The sequence below is a fragment of the Kwoniella europaea genome, chromosome 1 (genome assembly GCF_036810445.1).
Source record: "Kwoniella europaea PYCC6329 chromosome 1, complete sequence".
NCBI lineage: Eukaryota > Fungi > Basidiomycota > Tremellomycetes > Tremellales > Cryptococcaceae > Kwoniella > Kwoniella europaea.
In genome coordinates, this window is record NC_089487.1 from 5364315 (window position 1) to 5380510 (window position 16196).

At 43.8% G+C, this 16196-nt stretch overlaps 5 protein-coding genes across 5 annotated transcripts; 1 reads left to right on the plus strand and 4 right to left on the minus strand.

Annotated features, from left to right (window-relative positions):
* Positions 1-330: 330 nt before the first annotated feature.
* Positions 331-7372, minus strand: V865_002029 (uncharacterized protein; the record flags this gene model as incomplete). Its single annotated transcript, XM_066225839.1, has 24 exons — positions 331-2083; positions 2136-2977; positions 3038-3148; positions 3201-3284; positions 3343-3407; positions 3463-3657; positions 3717-3746; positions 3802-3905; positions 3967-3983; positions 4052-4156; positions 4216-4347; positions 4420-4710; positions 4756-4894; positions 4946-5028; positions 5094-5186; positions 5252-5575; positions 5648-5661; positions 5719-5797; positions 5872-5976; positions 6038-6157; positions 6224-6409; positions 6569-6758; positions 6928-7179; positions 7272-7372. 24 exons carry the CDS (start codon positions 7370-7372, stop codon positions 331-333), a joined length of 5415 nt encoding a protein of 1804 aa, XP_066081936.1.
* A 573-nt stretch (positions 7373-7945) lies between these two features.
* Positions 7946-10593, minus strand: V865_002030 (uncharacterized protein; the record flags this gene model as incomplete). The annotated part of the gene is made up of 5 exons (XM_066225840.1): positions 7946-8450; positions 8512-8670; positions 8816-9773; positions 9876-10177; positions 10271-10593. 5 exons carry the CDS (start codon positions 10591-10593, stop codon positions 7946-7948), a joined length of 2247 nt encoding a protein of 748 aa, XP_066081937.1.
* A 1077-nt stretch (positions 10594-11670) lies between these two features.
* Positions 11671-12443, minus strand: V865_002031 (uncharacterized protein; the record flags this gene model as incomplete). Its single annotated transcript, XM_066225841.1, has 3 exons — positions 11671-11826; positions 12025-12152; positions 12272-12443. 3 exons carry the CDS (start codon positions 12441-12443, stop codon positions 11671-11673), a joined length of 456 nt encoding a protein of 151 aa, XP_066081938.1.
* Positions 12444-13001: 558 nt separating this feature from the next.
* V865_002032 (uncharacterized protein) lies at positions 13002-14801 on the plus strand (the record flags this gene model as incomplete). The annotated part of the gene is made up of 4 exons (XM_066225842.1): positions 13002-13033; positions 13151-13329; positions 13450-14061; positions 14155-14801. The coding sequence occupies 4 exons, from the start codon at positions 13002-13004 to the stop codon at positions 14799-14801; spliced, it is 1470 nt and encodes a 489-aa protein (XP_066081939.1).
* A 478-nt stretch (positions 14802-15279) lies between these two features.
* V865_002033 (uncharacterized protein) lies at positions 15280-16075 on the minus strand (the record flags this gene model as incomplete). The annotated part of the gene is made up of 4 exons (XM_066225843.1): positions 15280-15317; positions 15406-15488; positions 15696-15930; positions 16027-16075. 4 exons carry the CDS (start codon positions 16073-16075, stop codon positions 15280-15282), a joined length of 405 nt encoding a protein of 134 aa, XP_066081940.1.
* Positions 16076-16196: the final 121 nt, after the last annotated feature.

A 16196-nucleotide genomic window follows, 5' to 3' on the forward strand; every position in this document is an offset into this window, starting at 1 on the left:
CAAAGTCAGCTTACACAGTCAAAAAGGTAAAATCACATTCAGCATCAACGAGTTGACCGATAGAGGAAGGAGGAAAAGTACATATTTTCGGTCGTTTCATATGAGGAAAAACTATAATGTAAGAATAGGTATCAATGCCAACTTGGACCCGAAGATTGAAAAAGAGAAAATTAGGAACGAGATCATAAAGGAACCAAAAACACACCAAGCTGGATTCTGTAGGAAATGCATTACACCTCATGCCACCTTCTTTCAGGAATTCATATACACGAGCAATGCATAAAGTGTATCGTACAAAACTCCATGCAATGTGATATCCATTCAACTGAATCACTCTTCCCCATGCTTCTCAAACGTCTCACCATCTTTCTCTCCAACATCATTCTCAGCATCCCCATTAACTTGATCGCCTACCACCGCTACTCCTTCTCTGTCATCATTCATGTCCATTTCATCTCCCTCATCTTGGACTCCATCGCCATTCACCTCGTCCGTACTACCACCTTGATCATCCCCATTTAATTCTTTCTTCTTCCCTTTATCTTTACCTTTTTCCTTATCAGCTCCATCCACCACCACTTCCTTTTTGTCGACCCCTTCAAACCAAGCATCTATCCATCTACTGACGCTCACACTCTGATTATCAACCCCTTTTAACAAATCATAGTAACTAGGGTTCACTTTAATCCTCTCCCTCAAATAACTATAGTTGATCAAATCCATCATATCCCTCTTCCTCAGATCCAAAACTTTGAGTCGATGAGCTTGTCCTTGTTGTTTGTACTGTAATTCACCTTGACGTTTTATCAACTTCTTACTCAATACCTCTTCTAGCCTATTACTGGTATAAATTGTTGGTCCATTTCTAGATTGACGTTGTAATATCTCTGACAAGGTCGATTCCAATTCCAACCCATTTGATAATACTCTACTTATCAAGATTTGCTGTTCAGATTGACACATTATACACATTCTTCCTCCTTCTCCATTCGTACTTTGCTGTAAAGGTGATGCATCGATAGAAGCGAATCCCTGCATCTTGACCAATTCTTTATTACTATAATTGATGATTCTCCTTTCGTACATTTCTTTCCCATCTTTAGTCTTCTTGTTACCTGGTATAGGTATAGTCTGAGTATATTGAGCGGACATGACTACTACCGTACTTCCCTTGACGGGTAAAGTCCAACATAACGTCCTATGAACAATCAGCGCCTTGAGGATCCCACTGGCAAATAACTCTAAGACTAGTGCCAAATCTCCTGAATTGAGGTTCGAGTGGATGTATCCAATACCATGTAAGATAGGTTCGTATAGCGATTTATCTTTCAACTTTCCAACAAGTAATGGTTCAACATGATCTCTCGGAGTAGTTAAGAATCCATCTAAATCCATTTCAGTCCCTGATTGAGTGACCAGATCGTTCGAGACGGTGATGCATGCCTGACGGGACGGGACGAATACGATAGCACCTCCTGAAGTATGATGGACGGATTTCAAGATATCGTATGTTGGTTTAATCATTGAGCGGAGAAGGGTAGGGCCATGAGGGATAGTGAATGGTTTGATGGAGACTGAGATTGGATTATCTCGGTTGGCAGGGGTGAAATTGTATAATGCTGGAGGCTGGTATGGTACTACTTCGGATGAACCATCGGTGAGTGGCGGTGCGATGATGTCCAATCCCAACCAACTAGCCAGAGTCGAAGGGTTGTCAAGCGATGAAGTTATGCCGACGATTCTCGTACGGAGAGATCGGGCAAATGAGAGTATCTTGGCTATACATAGCTCGTACATTTCGTCGAGAAGATGCAGATCTTCGAATACGTACAGACCAAGTCTAGACGAGGTAAGAATGTCGTCCAACTTGTCGTTGTTGAGCAACGCGAAGGGGGTGGTAACGCCAATGACACCTCTAGGAGCGGAGAGTCTGCTGAAGTCTGCGGAGCCGACTAAAGAGTGAATATCAACATTCTTTCCTCTGGGACATATCGATCGTAGGCGGGCGACAGTCTCGTGGACGGCGTGATGCTGAGGTACAATAACCAAAACCAGTCCTTCTTTGCTGTGACGGAATGAGTTCCTGTACGAAAGTGGGTCAGCTTGTGTCCATCATGATCGAGATAATCACTGACCAGATAGCAGCTTCACCCAAGAAGGACTTTCCACTTGCTACAGGAGCAGCGATGAGTGCGTTCACACTAGTATTATACATAGTCCAGAACGCTTGACTCTGTATACTGTTCAACGTCGACATATGGGTTTTATAAGCCGCTTCCAGTGCAGGGTCGTTGAAGCACGAAAGTCGCAGGAAGGGGATATCCAACAAGTCCGTAGAAGGCGCTGGCGGAGGAGGCATAACAAGATCGGACAGGTTGATGGTGATCTGTTCATGAGACCAAAGCCATCTATCGGAGATGGATACGATAGAGATCGTAGATGGAGGTGTATCATCAAATGGTAAGACGAAGTCAAGTCCGATCACAGATGTGGTAGGTTGAATTCTGACACTTCTCCATTGGTAAATCTTCAGACCTTCTTCATCTTGAGCCCATACGTAGAACGGCTCACTTCCGCCTGATATCTTGTTGTTCCACTTGAATTGAGGCTCGACCTTGACACTGATTTGAAGCAGATCATGACTGATAGGACGAAGCTTGTATGTCATACCGACCATGGGGAACATATTGGCAGCATCCAAAACAGCTTGACCGTGTTTCTCGTTCATATGTATGAATTCACCTAATTCGGCAGCACTCATATTCCGGAAATCGGCGATGGTCATGTCGTCCGTGGTATATTGATTGAGCTTGTGTAGGGTATCTCGTTGTAGAATGTTGAGCTGGGCTAAACCATGGTCGTATACCCATTGTCTCTGTTCAATACATTTACTAAGCTCCACTAGGAGATACGCGCAGTTTGCCCAATGCCGACTAAGAGCTATCTCCAGTAATGCTCGAATAATACGAGCAGCGTTCTACATAACCAACCGATTGTCAATCACCAATCGCGATTGTCGTGCTCGCAGAGGACTCACCTGAGCCACATAAGCTGCATCTGATACGAGGGCGAAGTCTTCGATGTAAACTTTGGATACATGAGCTTGCAGCAGGATGTTGACCTTTCCACGCTTATCCGTGGCTCCACCCTATATTTGAAGGTAAGCTTGGCTCCAGGTTACGAATATCGACATAGCTTACAGCAACTTCCAGTGGGATCACATCGCTCTTATTGATAGCTTCCAGCTCTTCCACTTCGTTCTCTCGTAGTTGAATTTGATCAAACTGTGCCATCGCGTCAGTTTGTCCCATTGCTCCAGACCACACAAACAGAACGACCTACCTCAGTAGCTTCACAGAGCATTTGAAATAAATCTGCATTACTCATCCTAGGGTTGAATTTCGTATCTACAGCTTATGTCAGCCACGCCTGATCGAGCACTGAACCAGTGTGAATACTCACGGAAAACTTCTATAGTTTGATATCGCAGATAATACTTCGCAGCTATCCTCCCCAGATCAGAGACCGCAAACGTATTGGCAATCTCATCGTATCGAATCATTTTGGCAGCTTGGAGTAATCGTGCAGCCTGCGAGATAAGTTCATTTCGTTTGTTACCTAGTTGAGGATCGTCTTTCGTGACATCATGAGGCATTCCTAGAATCGCAGAAATCCAAGGCTCAGCTTATGCCAAAAGTGCAAATAGTCAAACTGACCATATATGAACGGCTCTTTTCGCATTCGAACTGTCACAGCAGGTGTCAGCGATATCATAGAGGAGAACTAGCAACCAAAACCTACCGAACAGATACGTGTAACCCAGCCACTGTATTGCCTCTGATACATTCGCAATGGTTCCCAAAGATATCTCCGCGTTGAGCGAATCGACCATACCAGGAATAAATCTATAAAATAAAGTTAGCTGTCTTGTATGAGCACTCGCAGGCGTCCGATCTCTTTACTAACTTGGATTCAATCGGATGCTAAGAGAGTTTTGGGTGCGTCAGCATCACTCGAGCAATGTCGGATTCCGACCAGTAATCACACTTACCTGAGCCATGATTGTATGCAAATAATGATCCAACTTATCCTGCGTAGTACAGATATATCCTACACCACTAGTCTCATAACCCGGACGACCAGCTCGACCGAAAATCTGTCAAAGATATATAGTTAGCTAGATTTGACGCCATGCAAAAACAATCATCGGCTTACCTGCAGTACATCCAAGACAGACAAGTCCATGAAAGAACCTTTATTGCTATCGTACACTTGTGTGCCTTTGATGACTACAGCGTGAGCGGGAAGATTGACACCCCAGGCCAAGGTGGAAGTACAGCATAGAACCTGTTCAACCAGGTATCATCAGCTGTCGATTCTAATCCTCGGCAGTGTTGCTAATGTCGCAAATTATCTCACATTGATAGCATTATCTTCAAACATCCTTTCCATCATATTCCTATCCGATCTCAGCATACCCGCATGATGTATACCGAAACCACTCTCAAACAGTTCTTTCATCTCTTTATTCCTACTTGTCCCTATATCCCTCTTATATAACCCATATTTGGGGTGATCCATAGTTTCGAAGAATGTCGATACACCTTCTTCAATGGCCATCTCTTTCAATTTCTGAGCGGTTTTCACAGTTTCTTTCCGCGCGTGGACGAAGACCATCACTTGATGTCCTGCTTGGACTAATTCCGATACCTGCATACCACATCGTCAGTTTGACACGAGGATGTGACGACATACCTTGTCGAAGACCACTCTATCCATATTCCTAGCCGACATCTGAGATCTGGGCTTTCCAGCCACTCCAATGAAATGCTGTTCGAGAGGTACAGGTCTGAAGGAAGCGTCGAAGAAGAATAATCCTTGATATCGATTGACTCTGTTGACAGATCAGCTGGAGCCAAAGCTACCTGATGAGTAGCCAGCTCACCTCAGGAAATCGCTAACATCGATGTAATTCGGTAACGTAGCACTCAGTCCGACAATCCTAATAAGTGATTGACTAGATTCGACCTATTGAAGCAAAAGATGATCGGTGTTGAACTCTGCAGCTTCCGGAGTATGGTACCAATACATACCTGTCTTAGAGTCCTAGCAACGATAGTCTCAATGACTGCACCTCGATCTTCATTAAGCAAGTGCACTTCGTCGATAATGAGAAGTTTCACTTTCTACTCTCACAATCTATCAGCTACTCTGCCCGAGGTTTCGGGAAGCTGACGATATTAACACTCACCGAAGCTAATTCACCTTCACCGGTAGGTTTCCTAGTCACAACATCCCATTTCTCAGGTGTAGTAACGATAATTTGAGTTTCGTTGATCTCCTGACGAGTCATTTGCATATCACCCGTCAATTCTCTCACTTTCACACCTAACCATGCCAATCTTTTACCGAACTTGGCGACGATCTCCGCCGCTAATGCCTTCATAGGGGCGACGTAGATGATCTTGAAAGCATCGCGGTTCAAGTTGAACCCTGAAGGATGAGTGGAAGGTCCTGGTGTTACATGTTGAGAGAGGACTCTGATGATTGACATGATGGCTACGTCTGTTTTACCCTAAACTCGAAATCATATCATCAGATCGATTTTGGCATCGATAAACCAGATAGTAGGGTAATTGAGACTCACAGCACCGGTAGGAGCTATGAACGAGCAGTCAGTATACGATGTTGTTCGTACATCAGAGATGAGCAACTTACCACAAACAAGCATATTCTCATTGGTATTCATAGCAGTTGGCTGAACAATACTCTGCATTCTATTGAGCTCGACATATTTCTAGGCATCATTGTGAGTAATAGCTAGCAGTAAAACGTTAAGAAAGAAACCAGCTATGGCATGATATGACTCACGAAACATCCTCTAGCTAAAGGAGGTAATTCAGATATCTTCACCGGCCGTTCATCACGTTTCGGCGGAACAGGATTGGAGGGAGGTACAGTGACTTCTTCGAAGGTCTGTTTATACATGACTAATCAGCTACCCTCGCCTACACTAAGAACGATAGAGCTGACTCACATCGTTGATATGTCTTTGAGTTCCCATCGGTAAAGCCATCTTACCTCCATAAGAGGTATTGACAGCTTTCGAACCGGTTGCCGTATACACATGCGGTAAGACCTCTTGTTCAATTAATCGCTATCACAGCATGAGCCATAAGCTCATGATTGCCCTGTCAACCGTCGCAAGCAGAGGTGAACTTACGGGACCATCTTCCGAGAACATTGCTTTTGGCCTTTCCAACTGTTCTTGTATTCTCCTTTCTATATCTTCAGCAGAACCAATCACGTCGGATATGTCGATCTGATGTTTCCTTTCTTTACCTTTACCGGCTCTGACTGACATTCGATTTGTAGGTAGATATGTGGGTGATGATTGGGGTTTGGATTTCTGAGCATGAGAATAAGCGATTAGCATTATTCATCTTATCTTTTATCTCTTCATTCCTGACATGCATATCAGGGAGTAGTATGTGTGAAAGAGCAAAAAAAAGGCGAGTGCATAATTATATAGCTTGGGAATTTTTAGAAGTTGTATAGTAGTACTCACAGATCCACCGCTTCCAACTTCATCAACAATCACCTCCCTCGCACCAGGTTTTAGGATCTCTTCTACCAATTCCAATCCATTACCTTCGAAGCCCATTATTTCTATTAATTCAGATTGTATCTCATCGTTTGATTTAGAGCTTGATAGGAGTGCGATCAAGGAGGTGAAAGTGCTTTGAACCGGGAGGTGACTGTAAGTTATCGTACCAAAAGGTCAGCATCCAGGTGATTGAAATGAACACCACCAGTTTACAGATCCACAAGTCCATGACGATTCTAATTTGATCCGCTAGATCCCACCAATGTAGTGCAAATGTTCATGCATCTTGGACAATAATGAAATATAACCCCATGACTCACCTCTGTATTCTCTTTACCAAATCACCACCGAAACTCTCCCTCCCTCCATTTCCAAATCCATTCTGGTGGTACCCCTCATCCACCTGACGGGAACCAGGTGTCGAAGGCCCAGCCCCAGCACCAGCATCGTTCTCAGCGATATCCGAAGGATCCGAAGGGAGATAATCTAATATACTAGGCCAAGTGATGGTTCCATAAACCGGTTCTGCAATTTCCTCTTGATCATTCTCGTCAATTTCATTGATCGTTGGGCTAACATCATAAAAGGAGGGTCAGGTCAGATCAGGTCAACTTACACATCATTTGAGATTTAGTATTGGAAATCAAGAGGGAAGAAAGCTTACTGAGTCAATTCTAATCTTTCTAATAAGATCTTCCATTCTTTATCCGATGAGGACGAGGGAGGTGGATCGAAATACGTAGATAGGTGGTCTTGCGCTGACATGATTGTTCAAATATGATTTATCGAGATTTAGGTTAAGTTACCAGGAGTGGGTTGAATGATTGGTATAGAGGATACTCGGGTGAAATACCCTCTGCAGGTGATGGGATTAGGTCTACAAGTTGATAGGATGGAAGGATACGAGTTGGATCTACACAATTTGGAGGGTTGATGCGAATAGTTATTGGATGATCGTCTTGACATCTGGAAAAAACACAATCTCAACCTCACTTAACTTACATTGTGATTCATCTCGGATCCGAGTATACCCCGTGGGGTATTAGAACAAACCCAAGTCGTAGACGTAGATGGATGTTAAGTTACGAGTACGGTGGGTGAGATAAAGATACAAGATACATATACTTCGATTCAATCATCATTAACAGGACTACTATCAAATGTCCGGGAGAGCGATGAGAGCAGACGATGCTTAAGAGAGAAATACGATCATCTGATTGCCTATTAATTATACAGGTTGATATGCGACTAATCATATATATCGAAGTGACTGATAACCGTTTAGGACAGTATATTACCTATGCTGCAATCGCAACAGCAGATCCAACTGTCTCATTATCATAACAAATGAAAGAGCACACCGATCATACCCACCACCATACCCATACCCACACCAACCGTTCCACACACCCTCATCGCCCCAGAACTCGCAGGAGCAGCCGACCCCCCATCCTCACCTCCAGCCATACTAGCGATCCTCGATGTCGCAGCACTGTCCAGACTAATTACTGGAACTTGTTCAACAGAGTACGCAGAACTATTGGCTAACCCTATAAACTGGGTTATACCCGCTTGTAAGAGGCTTGGAGAGGCCGAGTAGACATAAGTCGGTGTAGTGTATGTCGGATCAGGAAGGATGTTATTAGGTAAGACAGTCTTGATCGTAGTGGTTAGATGTAGATCTTCGATAGTTGTGGGTGTAGGTGAATTAGGATCATATGATGTATGTGTTGTACTGGTACTGGTACTGCCAGAAGATGATGAAGATGACTCCGAAGTGGATGGGTTATCTTCAAGTGGTAAGAACCCTACCAAAGGAGCCTGAACACCGTTTATACCGTAACTACAACACCCATGTCATTAGCCTACACACTCAGGTAAAAGTGGAGAAAATCCCAGCTAACCTGTAAATACTGTATACCTTCTTGAGGAAAGGTGTACCAAGCTGCCAATCCATTCCATCACCTGTCGATGGGGAAGCGATTGGCCAAGCCAAGCAGAAAGAGGATGAATCGATTTGTGTGGATATCCAGTCGGAAGGTTGAAGTTGGATATATCGACCACTACAATGTCACGGTGTCAGTAAAAGCTCAACTCCCCCTGCACTACACAGAGTCCGTATGATCAAAAAAGAAGAACCTCAAAAAAAAATATACTAGCGGGATGATCTGTGTACTAGGAGTATGCGAGACAGAACAGACTACTTACCCAAATGAAAACCCAATAGTCATCCTCGTATCACACGGCACGACCCATCTCCCTTCAGCTACCTGCCTCGCATCGTTTATCTTACTAAACAGCGCCACTACATCCTGCTGAGGACCTGAAATACCATTGAACCCCACATCTAGCAGGGCGATTGAGGGTAATCCGATATCTGCGTAACTTGAATTGAGAGGTATGTCCGTACCGTTCAAAGACAAATTGTGTAATTCCAGTGCCCAAAATAGGTATTCCTCTTCACCTAGTTGTTCTAAATTTGACGGCAGATCATTGAGTTGGGATTGGTCACTTCTTTTCCTGCGTCTGGTAGATTCAGAATCGGACGATGAAGTAGCAGAACCTGAAGGGGATGGAGAAGAAGTAGGAGAGGATGAAGCAGTCAAAGTTCTAGACAAAGCTTCTGCGGTATCGTTAGAGAATGAACGGGCTTTGCCAAATGGCATGACCTCGTGCCATTCAATATCGGTTATCGTCCTTCCCGACCCAGTTCGATTGGAGATATAATGGCTGGATACCCCTCCCAGAGTGAGTGATCCAATTGAGCTCTGGTACCGGACTGTACTAGTTGAAGTCGCTGAGGTAGATGTGGATGTGGATGTTGCGGTAGAGTTTGAAGATGAAGGGGGAGGAGCCAGTGCCAGGGCGAATACGGGGTAAGGTATATGTGGGGTTCTGACGAGATTCTCGAGGAGGGGAGGGTAGTAGGTTGGCGAAGAAGATGACGAAGTCGAGGTGGCCGATGAAGACGAAGAGGCGGATACACTGGCAGATGGAATTGACGAGGAAGCGGAAGTGGAGGATGAGACGTTGGGAGACGAAGATGTATCTTGGTATTCTTCATCAAGAAGGATATGCGATAGAGCGGATAATCTGGGAAATCCTAAGCCTAATATACCTGATATTTTCTGCTGAGATAATGTAAGGTTGGTGGAGTTGATAAAGCCTGCTCATTCCGATGTACGACCATAAAATTAGCTTGACATCTTTCGATAGAATGGTAAAGACGATGAGTATTCTAACAGAGCATTAGGGATATTTCACTCACCCATAACCTGACCTTGTAGGACCACCTCCCCCATCGTCACAGTCTCTCTGACCACCACACCCGAAGCCACCGTCCCATCTGCATAACTCGAATTCCAATACGTCCTATTCCCATCGACTTCCTCGAACCCACTCGATCCTTTCGATACGTCGTAATACGCGTTGACATTTGGACCTAGAGAAACTGGACAAGAGGTCGAAGTGCACAGTGTAGACGCGACTAGTAGATCCGATGAAGCTAGATCAAGTTGGAGAGGGTATACGGAAGGTGGTGAGCCTATTGAGACGGGTACTACGAATGTACTATAACGAGTCTTGTATTAGCTGCAATCCTTGAGAGCTGGAGTTCACGTTGAATGATCGATCTTTCAAGAGATATGAATATGGTATACTCACTTCTGGGCAGTACCAAGGCTGACTTCAGTCCCATTGATTTCCACTGCTCTTTTCCGAATACCCTTCGTACCAGTATATGTCCTCTCATGAATATCCAAATGTACACCTCCTACACCAACACTTGGACCTCTTTTCAAAGCTCGAGCTTTTCCACGGTTCTTTTGCGGTTGCGATCGCGGTAAGATATCTCTGTGTTGTTCCCCCCAAGTTGAATCCGACCTTCTCATAGACTGAGACTGGGAGCTACCATGAGCAGGAGTTAGGATGGCATGAGAGATGGATAAGAGGGAAAGTACAGTTATGAATAGTTGAGCGGTCACCATGTCGAACGAGCCTTCTTGCTATGTTACGCACTGTAGCGAAGGGAAGAATGTTGAGAGGATGATGATTATATGGGATTAAGAATGGACCATTGAATATAGCTATAACCTCTTGATAGGCTGAGTGTGAGGTCGTTCTTGCTTTGGCAGTCTTGATCTCGTTCAACGTGAAAGCAGTGAAATTGAGGTTCAAGCGGGAGTATGAATCGGGTCTTCTATTTTATTTTGAGTTTTGTCTTTAGATGTCGGATAGACCTGTACGAACGCGTCGATGCGATGATAATTGTTGTTTAGTATCGGGGAGGTAAGGTAGAGATGGTGATTTGAATGAGATGTGATGACTGAGAAATGGGGCGATGAAGGTGAAAGAGAAAGAAGGCGCAGTTGGGAATGGTGAAATATCAGTCGGGTAATAGGTCAAAGTAAACGTTCCTGACTTTGCCACAGCTGCGAAAGTAACAATGTGGATTATATTTCAGTCAAGCCTGGTTTGCACAGTGATGTTACTGTATATACTCGGGGATCGCATCTTGAACGGAGAGTAGTGTTGAGATGAGATGCAATGCGATCAATGCTTCAAGTTTAGCAGTTGCAGTTGCAGTAGCTTGGTTACTACTACTACTACTACTACTACTACTATGAAAAGGTCAAAGTCACGAGTTCAATGCTTGATGCAGCAAGTTAACGCGGAGCAACAAAGTAAAAAGTGGGGGTGGCGTACTACAGTACCATGAAACCGTCACTCTGCGCCAAGAGACTACCAATCATACTGCTACTCGTACAGCACTCCCTGGCATCCTGACCTGAAGCTACACGGGAGAATATGAAAGCAGCGAATAAAGAGGGAAGAAGAAATATTGGATTTTTTGCATACAAATCTGTATCTATCTGATGAAGTCGTGCACTCTCCTGCCTCCTAAAAATCACTTCTTTCCCTTGAGCGATACTATCTCAAAGATACGAATGAAATGATATCTTTCCAACATGAATGACACTCGTATTTCGTATAAGGACTCATAACATTTTCTCCTTTGTTTGTGTAGTGTAGGTTTGTTCTCGATGGATGGTCACGGTTACCGATTACCACCCATCATCGTCTGAACTACCACCAAACCAACCTGAATAAACTAGGATCGTACCATATACCAGCCCACCGCCCGCTATGGACATCCAACAAGCGGCTGGCTGGATGAGTTTCGAGTGGGCAAGGAGAACAGGGAGGGATAGGCCGGTTGTCTGAATATACAACATGAGCACGATTAGCAACGTACATATACCATATATTATGAGTTGTGGAGGGTTTATGATTTATCAAGATCATCGATTGTCAAGCGGATAGGTAGCATGAAAGTGTGACCTTCGACGTGAAACGTCCCACAGGTATCTCTGGTGATTTAACCCAGGTTCGGATTTGAGATATAGAGAGGTACTCACTACGAGCATACCAGTTAAGAACCTCCCAAAATCAACATAAGCCGAATTATATTCCGGACTCAGATCGTCCGCTCTGGAACATCGAGCGCAGATCGAATTGGGTAATGGAGCGAGGACGAACGTGAGGGCTATTATAGGAAAGTTTGACGTAGATCAGCATCATCGACGTCCCTGCTTGATTGATGAATTGGACAATATTCCCTTCCCCATCGACCAATGTTAAATATACACGGAAGCAACGACTTACCAACTAATAGTGGCAACCAGTTGGCCCATAGTGCGCAACTCAGAATGACCAACAGGAATCCAGCGGCTAATACGAATGATAGAAGTATGACAGCTATTTGTTGAACGAAAGGTAGTTCATGGGATGTGGATGGATTGAATGGTTGCGAGATTGTTGATATGTGAGGGGGCATTATGACGGATTAAGAGCAAAATCATTGACCAGTGACATCAACAGGTGGTTGGGAGCAAAGAGAGACAAGACATATCATGGTCAGCGTGCACCTTCTGGTCTATCAGACCAACACAAAGGATTGGATGATACATGAACATAACACGTACTTTTCAAACCTGCTGCCATATTGTCGACCTTGTATCAATCTCAATCTCTACTTCCAATTTGTGTATAGCTCTTCAACAGGTCAGAGACAGAATCGATTGTGGGAATTCCTTGATATTACTGATATGGGTGGTGCATCCTTGACATTGACATGAGATCCAGGATGGGTTCACGCAGTCATGTCATCTCCCGACAACCGTACAAGGGGAATGTGCATAGGCACGTTGTCCATCGATCACTTGCTTCATAGGCACGCGTGATGTCCCAGTGGAGGTCGATCTCTCGATATGATACTGGTATCGATAACATCGATAACGAGCAGACTCAACCTGATGACATCAAATGCTTTTTCTATTGTCATATGATACAGGCATATACCCCGGTCATCAACTTCAGCAAGCTCAATAGAAAGATGTCAGAAGTAGATCCCTCAGCTCCAGCTCCGTAAGTCCCATCTTTCAAACAGATTCCCTTCCGATATTGATGATTTGCCACCTATCCACGTGCAATCACCTTAAACCGTTCCGTACTGATCAACACTCATCTGTATATGATTGATAGTCTCCGACTGCCCGCCATCCTCCAGAATCCCAGAAACACCACTCTCAAGCAGGTAGAAGCGTACAATGCACAACAACGAGAGAAAGCTCAAGCCAAACGGGAGGCCAGATTAGCGGAACCGAAGATCGAAGGCAGGTTGAATGGGAAAGGTAAAAGGGTGATAAGGAGGTTAGATAATGGTATGTACGAGTACCACTTACTCACCGTCATTGAAACATCATTAGCTGGAGAAAGGTCTGAACCACTCTCGCGACAGTACACAGCTAATTGGTATTTTCTTTCCTTTCGATGCAACATAGCTTCATTCACTTCGAACCCTCATATTGCTCTACCCCTAAAATCAGATTACTACCCCTCCGTGCCCCTTCAAGTCCATCCACTACAGAAACCGATCTTCCCATCTGATGCTATACCTAGAAAACAATCTATCCCATCTACTGTAAGACCACAGAGAGATGTCAATTCGACCGATGCAGTCAATGGAAATTTCCAATTATCGCTCAAAGGTATCAGAGCGTTATTGCGCAAGAAGAGAGGGAGGAGGGTTGAAAGTCTAGTACAAGCTGTAGAAGGAGAGATGAGGAAATGGTTAGGTGGTGATTGGTCATTAAATTTATCGTCCACAGAAGGAGCAGAAGGGTCACGATGGAAAGTCATTGATGGTACTTTGGTTGATATACCTGTAGAGAAGAACGGTGAAACTTCCGGATCGAATACAAATAATCGAAGAAGATTACCTATCCAACATCAGTTAAATGGATTATTACCTTCTCTACCCAAAGAGAACGATCAGATCCCTTCGATATTGGAAATCTCAAGATCGCCAGCTCATCTAAGTTGGTATATCGTTGATCCATTCGAGAGATTGGTGGTTCATCTACTAGCAAGGTATTATGAGTTGATTTCGTGGAGTGAGTATCTCTCCCTTTCAGTGTCATAATGATGGTATTCCTACATTATATAATTGTATCATCCCATTGACCAAATTCTGTTTAATCCTTCAGGTGAATCCCATCAAACTATTTTGAACGAAACGATCCGTCTAACTCATATAATCTTACCTACCATCATCAAACCGCGTATCATATCATCTTCATCGAATAACCTTCTTACACCAGAAACTTCAGAGTTATCTTCTCAGTCTGGTCCAGAATCAATAGGATCATTCACAGCTTCCGAAACGGACAGTGGATCGGATACAGCTACTGAAAGAGGTGATGATGATCGCGATGATGGATCGGAATATGGATATTCTCTAGAAGTGGAAGAAGAGGGCAACACAACTGTCACTTCTTTACCTCAAACCCTATCGGATTTACATATAAACCAAGATGACATATCGCTACACAGGAGTATATCAAACGCATCTTCAGCATATGCATCTTCAGAAGGAGGTAATTCGGATTACTCATTATTAGGTGATAGTCTCACTTTACCACCTAAACCCTCAATTGGAGGAGGAGAGGGAGAGGCCATGGGAGAGATTGACGGATGGAGTGATTTCGGTTCGGATATGGGTATTGGAGAATTACCAAAAGTGGATACGAACATCAATGTCATGATTAGGAATAGGGATGTATCATCAAGTATGAGTATCAGGAAAGGCTGGGAAAATAAACCGACTTTCTTCGAATACCTTTATGGAGCGTAGGTATTAATAGAAGAACGATATCTTTATACTGTATGTATGATTTCTGTAGCTTCAGCCAGACAAATGATTTGTATCATCAGATGGATAACCTGCTAGATGGACGAGAGACAATATATTTGTATGACATCGTTTACTTTTTATCAACTGTTGCAACTCTCTGTGTCCTTCTGACATTATACATTTGTTATATCAACAAGATCGAATGGAGAAACCTTACAAGATGAGCAGTTGAAGGAAAAGAGCATCTATGTCACAAAAAGGAGAAGTAAGAAGGGGTATGAAAGTGTGACTGATACAAGTCAAGAGTCAGGTTTTCTTGGAACACACGCCGTATCCTCCCTCCCGCATGAATTGAGAATTTCAAGAGCGAGTCAATCACACGAGTACGGAGAGCCAGGGGAGTAATACACTCTTACGAACTAAAGCACTAAAAGTAAATCAAGGAATAAGGGGGAGAGTAATTCATATAATGAGCTTGTTAGAGTCTTGTAATCGCTTTACTGTCTAGAGGTGTACCTGTAAATATGATATGATAACTATCAGCATGACATGCCTTCTAAGAGTAACATAATTTATGATTGTGATTACTCAAAGCCCAACTCACCATCAGGAGCGATCCCATTCTTTGCCAAGATCCTATTATGTCTTATCAGACGAGCTTGATCAAATGTACATCTTTCGATTGCCCTGTGTTGTCATATAATCATCAGCATAGGTAATGGGCATATCCTAGGTATTGAGCTGATCGTCTTCTGTCTATCTTTACAGGTTATAGATGAAGATGAAGATGAAGATGGGGCAAATCTCTTTTTGATGGTCATGATATGATAATCCTTCCTTTCCTTATCCTTTTCCTCAAAAAGCAGTACACAACAAGAGGCAGACTAAACTCACATGATCCTCCTCACTTCCTCTACGCCAGCTTCGTCCAACCCCATCCTCGACTCCCCACTCCCCTCTGCGATATTATTCGACTCGAGATCGAAGTTACTAGACGATATACCCGCAGCGGCCTGTTCGGAGAAAGAGAAGTTCCGCAGTGGTTGATAATTTGTGAACTTTGCTACGACCGAGGTAGGGAGGTAACGAGAGAGGATGGGAAGTATACGAGATCGATAGTATACTATCACTAATTGGGCATGCACAAGAGGCGATTAGCCAAATAGTTGGGTGAGATTGGAATGGATGGATGGATGCCAAGACAAGAAGTGAGGTGAGGACTTACGGAAGGCGATGACCAGGAATACACTCAGTGCTGAAAGGTGGAAGAACATGTTTGGAGTATCGTTCTGATGGTCCAGTCCGAATGCTGGTATCAGATATGAGTGAGGTGATATAGCTTTGGATTGTTGATGGAGAAAAGGAGAAAGATGAAGAGCACACGTTGATGGTTAC